The 7,511-nt window shown below is 38.8% G+C and overlaps 1 protein-coding gene across 1 annotated transcript; it reads left to right on the top strand.

The window, feature by feature from the left end:
• Positions 1-485: 485 nt before the first annotated feature.
• Positions 486-3,129, top strand: LOC101785864. Its single transcript, XM_012843606.3, has 8 exons — positions 486-585; positions 982-1,007; positions 1,508-1,588; positions 1,682-1,813; positions 1,897-2,024; positions 2,515-2,663; positions 2,857-2,913; positions 3,000-3,129. Exons 1-8 carry the CDS (start codon positions 560-562, stop codon positions 3,127-3,129), a joined length of 729 nt encoding a protein of 242 aa, XP_012699060.1. The 5' UTR covers positions 486-559.
• The last annotated feature ends 4,382 nt before the right edge of the window (positions 3,130-7,511 follow it).

The raw sequence follows: 7,511 nt of genomic DNA on the forward strand, positions 1-7,511 counted from the left end.
TGTGCCCTGTAAGCAGCTAATAGCTGTAGGGCGTGTCTTTGACAGATTCATAGCAACAAGTGGGGAAATTTCACGTCGATCTAAAGATAGAGAATTTCTTATATTCTCTCGTTTCCCTGAGGTACAGTTGCATTCATATGGGTTAATCTTTGGTTAGAAATGCTACATCCATCTCATATTCTATAGAAAATGGTGTTACTCTTGGTTTACTTCTATTTAACACCATTGACTATAGTTTGGCTTCTAAGTTCTTTTAAACTGTACAATAAAGTTGAATGGGTTCTGTATTGGTTAGATTTGCACTGGAACATACTTTAAAGATATTATACATTTCTAAGCATTTACAAGTAATTGGGGATAAAGTGGGGAGTAACTCTTATTTCAGATCATTTTATTTTGTTCCAGTGAAACCCATGTTACTTTCTTTTTCTAGAATTGGTCAGGGGCGGCATTTTTTGATATAGATGGAAATTTTGTTGGCATGAACCACTACTATTTATTGCCAAGGAGAATATTTCTCGAACGGTCAACATCAAGGGGGGTATTTCGCTATGTTGGCATGAACGGTTGGTATGAGACTAAAAGGTAAGCTGTTTTGTTAGCTTTACTCCTTTTTGTAGTTTCTTTGTGCATTTGTTGCAGTTCCTAATGTTGATCCCTAATAACAACAAAATTCTTTGGTACCTCTACCTAAAGATAACTGCCAATGGACCAGTTGTGCTATTGGTATTTGTCACAGTTTGCATTTTTTTTAGAGTAGCTATATTCCTGTCATCCTATGTCACTATTGAAGCTTATGTCTTATTCAAAATATGTGAGTTTTTTTGTTCAGACTATACACTAAAAGTTTTTGAAGTGTCCATCGTACCTCATCTCTATTATCTTTTCCTTTCCTACAACTCTGCCACCATGGTGGCATTGTATTGTGCTTGGTTGATACTTAGTGTTGGTGCTAGTGCTCATGTTGATGTTCTTCTGCAGGGGGGAACTTTACTTCCATCCTAAAGGTGAGCACGACCAATCAAATGTCTTTATTGTGCAATCCATCACCATTAGTAGTGCAAAGTAGCTTATGTACTTCCATGATAACCATTAACTAGTTTAACCTTTTCTTTATTAAGTTGTGATTTTCTGTTAGCGTACGCTAATCAGTCAACATTTTTACCGTGCTAGCATGGTGCCCTTGCGTTGTGATGTATCTCAATTGATATTCCACAGATTCTAATTTTGAAAAGTAACATTACTCTGCCTTAAAATTTTTATCATCAATTGGCTCGTACGTATACACATACATAATTGCATATAGGGCAATAGGGTGCTATTAAATATTGCATTCACATGTCTACATAAATCCATTTACAGAAGATCTAGATTGTGCATAGAGCACACCATGACCATCATTGATTCCTTGAGATGAGATGAGGTGCTTATGGGTATATTTGATTGTTGCAAATTTTACTTAGAATTAGTATGTGCTACCTCTAATCACTTGACCATGTTGTACCAGCATATGACGTTGTTGACAAGGAAAAATTTCAGGATCTGAATTCTTTGGGTTATCCTATTCCATCAAGGACTATGGTCAATCGTGAGTGGCTTGTACATTTTCTTAGTTATCCTGCATTGAGCCTTTGTACAGCCCTGTTGTACCACTAGTATTATACTATGCATCATTTTTCAGGTGGCATGATTTTGGTTAATACTTGTGAAGATCCTTTTGGTGATTTATATCCTAAAGGTGTTTGGGGTGAATTCAAGAAAAGAGTTTCTTCTGAGATATCTCGAAATGTTGTGGCACTTGCTTGTTTCAAAGGTGATTTTGCAGTAATGTGCTATTTACTATTTCATATTTGTGTTTGGTCATCATTTGCTGATGATCAGAATCGTGGTGTCCAGGAGAAACAAGGTTTTTTGCATGCACTGGAGTTTTTATTGACTATGATGATGAGTATCCGAAAATTCTTACTTCAGCAAGCTTGATTAGAGATCGTAATGTTCCAAATAAGATCGTTGAGGACCTGAGGGTTAGTGCTCCTGACTATATTGTGATCCTTGTTTCTAGATACAACCTAAGTTTCATTGTATTGTTTGCAGATTGATGTGTGGCTCCCAAGCAAAAAGTGCAGAGTAATAGGGACATTGAAACATTATAGTTTACATTACAATGTTGCTGTAGTCAATGTTGATAATCACCATGCTCTTTGTCCTATGAATCTTGAGAAGTGTCCTGTGAATCATCATGATTCTATGTTATATAAATCTACGGTAGTAGCTGTTGGGCGGATCTTCCAATCAGGCACGTTAATGGCTGCAAGTGGGAAACTAACTCTCGGGTCAAGCAGGCTTGATTGCAAAGTTCTTTGGTACTCCACATGTAAAATCAGTAAGGTAGTGTTGATCTTATTTTTCCCACTTTAAACATGTTGGGAAGTAAATATAAGTTTAACTAACCTATCACATCATGTACTGAGATTCTTTGCATTACAACTGACATCCCCTTTGTAACCTGGTTAGGTGGGGATTGGAGGGCCCCTTGTTGATGTTGATGGTAATTTTATTGGCATGAACTTTCATCGAATGTGCGGCAATTGTCAGAAAATAGGAACCCCGTACATGTATCGTGAAGATCTCTGCAGAATCCTGGAATTTTTGAAGACAAAAAAGTATGTATATATTTGTTTTTTTAAGTATGTCTAGATTTCTTTTTTTATTTTGGTTATTGTGCCTGTTTGAACAAGTATTCAGTTTATTTTGCACTTAGCTGTAAGCTTTGGTTAACATTTGAATAAACTAGTTGAAGGATGTTCTATCAAGCATAATTATTTTATTAAATCTATTTTTCTGTGTATTTCACAGAACTACGGAGTTTAGTTTCGGGGACACTGTCCGTGGAGATGAGAAACCAATAAATGAGTAAGCTGATACATCTCATTGCTATTGAAGTTGCATTATAAAGTTGCTGATCATAGTACGTTTGGTTGTAAAAAACTGAATAACAGGTGGCCAGTACCTGATCCATATTGGTGTGATCCAAGTGATGTGGAGGATGATATGAATGACAAACAAGAAGTCGTAGCTGGTGGCTGCCCAGTAAGATACATCTTGGGATCTAAATGCGTGCTCAAGTAGTCTTTGCTCTACTTCACTGGAGCTTGTTCGAGTTGGCATGTCTTAAGTACTTGTATTAGTTTGAGCTTGTATGCTATGTAAGATATAAATGGTTTATTATCTGTTTTTGATGTACCTACATTTAATGTGTGGTTTTTAAGCTTGAGCTAATACTAATCTCTCCATCTGGACCTGTTTACATGCATCTTTATTTTATATCTCGGAGTCAATCCGAGTGTCACTCAATTTAGAAATCAGGCACACAATTGGAATACGTTGGCATTTTCTACCTCTTCCTGTCTAATCAAATGAGGTCTGCTGTGACCGTGTGTAGGGATGTTTCCAACAAATCAAATTTTATCCCAACTGTTAACTTGCGCTGGAGTAAACAAATTCTGCTGTGCGCCTGCTGTTGCAGCCCAACACCTCTATTCTGTGGGGTTTGGAAGGAAAGTTGTTTTGTTGATCATCGTTTCAGATGTTATCTCTTATCTGCTTTGTTGAGATGTTGGATGGGTTCATGCGTACTCACTCTGTCACATGTTATTCGTCGTCGTAGCTTCCGTCACTTTTGTTAAAATACTACTCGTCCAAAATCCTACAGGTCAATTATTTTTATCGTTTCCCTAAAATACCGTCGCACAGTCTTCACCCTTGCATTCTTCCTCCGAATTATCATTAACCTGTTGGACCTGTAGCCGCCCCAAACACCTGCTCCGCGCTGCCTCTCACCCTCTCCCGCTTCACGATTCAATCGCTTAGCTAGCATCCCCAACATGGGCAAGCGGAATCAGCCTTGGGTTCTCCTCTCGCAGGTGCGCAGTGGAAGCGGCTGCAAGGCAAGATTCAGTTCTACTCCTTGCATTGGGGAGTACTCTCTACATCCTGTAATACAAGACATCCAAGCGTTTAAAATTTATCCTCAAATACAAGACTTTATAGGTACATTTGGATGATTGATCATTTAATTATACCCAGAATTGAATTAAGGATGACTGATTGGTGGAATATTACTAAAATAAATTTCTTGTTATATGCAATTTTGTCATTAAAAGAGCCAGACAATACAACTTCCCTCCTATAATTTAGGGGTACATGCGTCTTTTGCTATTCCTACTAATATGTCCTAAAATCTTTACGATACCTTGTATTTCCGGACGGAGAAAGTAAATCTTACGGAGATCACTTATTGATTTGTCTTGACCTAAAAAATAAATAAAACAACTTGAGCAAGATTTAGTTGATGACAAAAAAAAATCTATCTTTTTTATGCTAAATCGTGGATATACTTGAGCAAATATAGGATCTCGCAAGATTTATTTGAGCAAGAGATAAGCAGACCACTATTATTCCTAGGCATGCACTACTACAAGAACGGTTTCAAACAACATTTGCAGGGGCGTACGCACTACCCGCTCCTGCTTTTCACAGCTACAAATAGCTGTTTGTAGGAGCCGGTAACAGGTCTACTCCTGGAAACAATTTTTTTTCCAGGGGCGGGTGATGGCGTCACCCGTCCTTGGAAATGTCGTTCCTGCCAAAATTTTGTACCATTTTCACGCCAAATTTTTAAAATGTGGTTCTCGCATGTATCAACCTATTTAAATATAAGTCTCATAAGTATCAATCCATTTAGATCCAACCCTTAGAGAATATTGTATGTGCAATGATATATATATATATAACTAGTCTCACAAGTTCGTACATCAATACTTAAGGTCTTAGAGAGAACTAAGTTCAAATCCAAATGAAAAGGGTAAGGGTACATCCATGCACTACATATTTCATACTCCGTTTTGCTTCCTGAGATATGCAAGATAGTTTAAGTCTCCAATCCTAAAGCCTAGAACTTCATCGATATAAACTAGACCATAAATTAGTGCACTCTCTATCGCTTCACATGGACGGTCACATGCACTACCATAGATTTCGAACAATGGAGAGATAAACTCATATAACCAGTAGAAAGTGAGATGAGCCTGGAGAAATCTCTAGTGCATATAGAGTTTCAATCGGTGTAACTATAATTCAACACATCCAAGACTTGAGCTAGAATCGCATGAAAGTCATTGCCTCAATGGTTTGACCAAAGATATCCTAAAAGATGAGAATAACATGATGAAAGTTAAAAAATGTAACATAACTAAAGATAAAAGAATGGTTAGATATGTTCCATACCATGTCATGTTGATTCAGCTAACAAAGCCTCTCAGTAGTCATTGTAACATTGCTTTCTCCCTCCTCAATCGCCTTTATTCGAAAATATGAGAAGTCTGGCACAAAATACCCATGATCCTGAAGCTGTTGTAGGCAGGCCTCCACGATGGATTTTTCAAAAGTCAACCTAGTTTGTGCTTCTTTACCCCATGTGGCAATTGATACCCTCGAGATGGCCTATCTTGGTTGTCGCATCGATTTGGCCAGTCCTTCTCGAACAAGTACTTCAGAAGAAATCTTAACTCTTTGAAAATTTCTTGGACCAACAACCTTGGATTGCACTAAAGGAGTGGTACCATCTAGAGTTTCGACATCATCTTTGAGTCATCTAATAGGGTTGATAAGCTACATTCTATGTAAATAAATTTAAAAATTATTCATGTGTAGTAAAAAAATAATTACAAGAAGGAAAGAATATTACTATGTTGGGTTTTGCTCCTTTGCTTCGAACGCCAGTAGGAAAGTCAATGACGCCATTAGGGAAGTAAATTCCTGGAGGACGAGCCATTGGTGACTCCTCTAAAATATAGTGTCCGCAGCCACCTCCATGACTGCCACCACCACGGCCACCAACATCACGGCTGCCACCACCACGGTGAAAAGAACGTCCATTAGCCTAAACTATCCATATAAAATTGTAATAAGATAGATTATTCCACAAACATCAACTTTAATAATTATTATGCCGTAAAACATCATAATTCACCAAATGCTAAGAATAAAAGATTGTCCAAAATAATGGAAGAAATTTATAATTATTGTTTTAGATCTCATGTACATTGTGATAACTAATCATATCACCGGAATATTTTTCATTCCAATCAAATTGCAGCCCAATTCACATGCATGCATCCCTATTGAGAATTCACATGTTAAAATTTAAAATTGGATTCACATTCACAATTTCACAATTCATATGCATGCATCCCTATTGAGAATTGACATTTAAAAATTTAAAATTAAATTCACATTCACAATTTCACTAAGTACTACTATTCACAATTAAAATAAAATCAATTTGAGAAAAATGAAAAGAAAATAAAATAAAATTAGGAAACTAACGCTCGGAGATTGGAGGCACGGTTGGCCGGTGACACAGAGAGGAGGGGCTTGGCGGTGGAGCAGCGCGGGGAGGGGAGGCACCGCGGTGGCAGCCCGAGAAGGGGAGGCATGGTCGGCCAGTGATAGGAGGGGCCCGGCCCCGGTGGTGGAGTCGGCGCGGGGAGGGGAGGCACCATGACAGGAAGGCGCCGCGTGAGGAGGGGAGGAGGCATGGCGCTGCGGCCCGGTGTGGACTGCCTATATAGGAGGGCATTAGCAGGGACCCGCCCCTAGTAACCCTTTCCAGGGGCAGGTGATGTGACGCCATCACCCACACCTGTTAACGATTTGCAGGGGCGGGTGAAGCCATCACCCACCCCTGCAAATTATTTTTCTTTTTTGTTTTTAAAAATTCATTTAAAATGTGGAAAATAGCAAATTACCACAAAAAAATTGAACCTCCCAGACTAAGGTTATAATGAACTATAGATCATGGAAAAAATAAGCCAAGAGTATTTCAGTGCATATAAGGGTTAAGAATGTAGAAATCTTAAAGTATTGCTTCAGTAACATGAGAAAATTGCTTTTAAAATCAACATCTAGCCACTGACATTTAGTACCGGTGCTAGACACTGACTGATACTAGCCACTGACTAGTACTAATACCTAACGCGCGGGCAACGTAGCAGGAGATGGTCCTGGTCTTCATGCACACAACATAGTATGCACATCGAAGCAGGATCGATTTTAGTTAGCTTGGATATGGATTACGAGTACCAAAAGGAAAGGAAAGGAAAGGATAGGGAGCATGTGGCTATGGCGTCACTTTTGCCCAAGGGAGGAAAGAAGTGTCACTACACGGGCGGCCGAGCGCCAAGCGTGGCGTCGAAGAAAGTCGCGACCAGGAACTTAATGACCAAATTTGTGGCCAACTTTTTCGGTGCGGCTATTTTGGTTTCCGTTACGGTACTTCAGTTTGGTTTTCGTTCATCAGTTAATTATGCTCACCCCATCGATTTCCGTCAAGTTAGCTGAAAGGAACAACTTCTTTGATGGGATGAATACTTGCTTTGGGCTTGCAGACTAAATTGGCAAAGCCTGGTTTGTTGGGTAGGCCATTTTATTCGGCCGAAACTGAGATAAAT

Source organism: Setaria italica, chromosome II (genome assembly GCF_000263155.2).
Source record: "Setaria italica strain Yugu1 chromosome II, Setaria_italica_v2.0, whole genome shotgun sequence".
NCBI lineage: Eukaryota > Viridiplantae > Streptophyta > Magnoliopsida > Poales > Poaceae > Setaria > Setaria italica.

Excerpts from the sequence above, each read along its gene's own strand:
- LOC101785864 (XM_012843606.3), top strand. The coding sequence starts at position 560 with ATGAACGGTTGGTATGAGACTAAAAG. Across the intron at positions 1,589-1,681 it reads ATCAAGGACTATGGTCAATC|GTGGCATGATTTTGGTTAAT; the intron begins GTGAGTGGCTTG and ends ATCATTTTTCAG. Across the intron at positions 1,814-1,896 it reads GGCACTTGCTTGTTTCAAAG|GAGAAACAAGGTTTTTTGCA; the intron begins GTGATTTTGCAG and ends CGTGGTGTCCAG.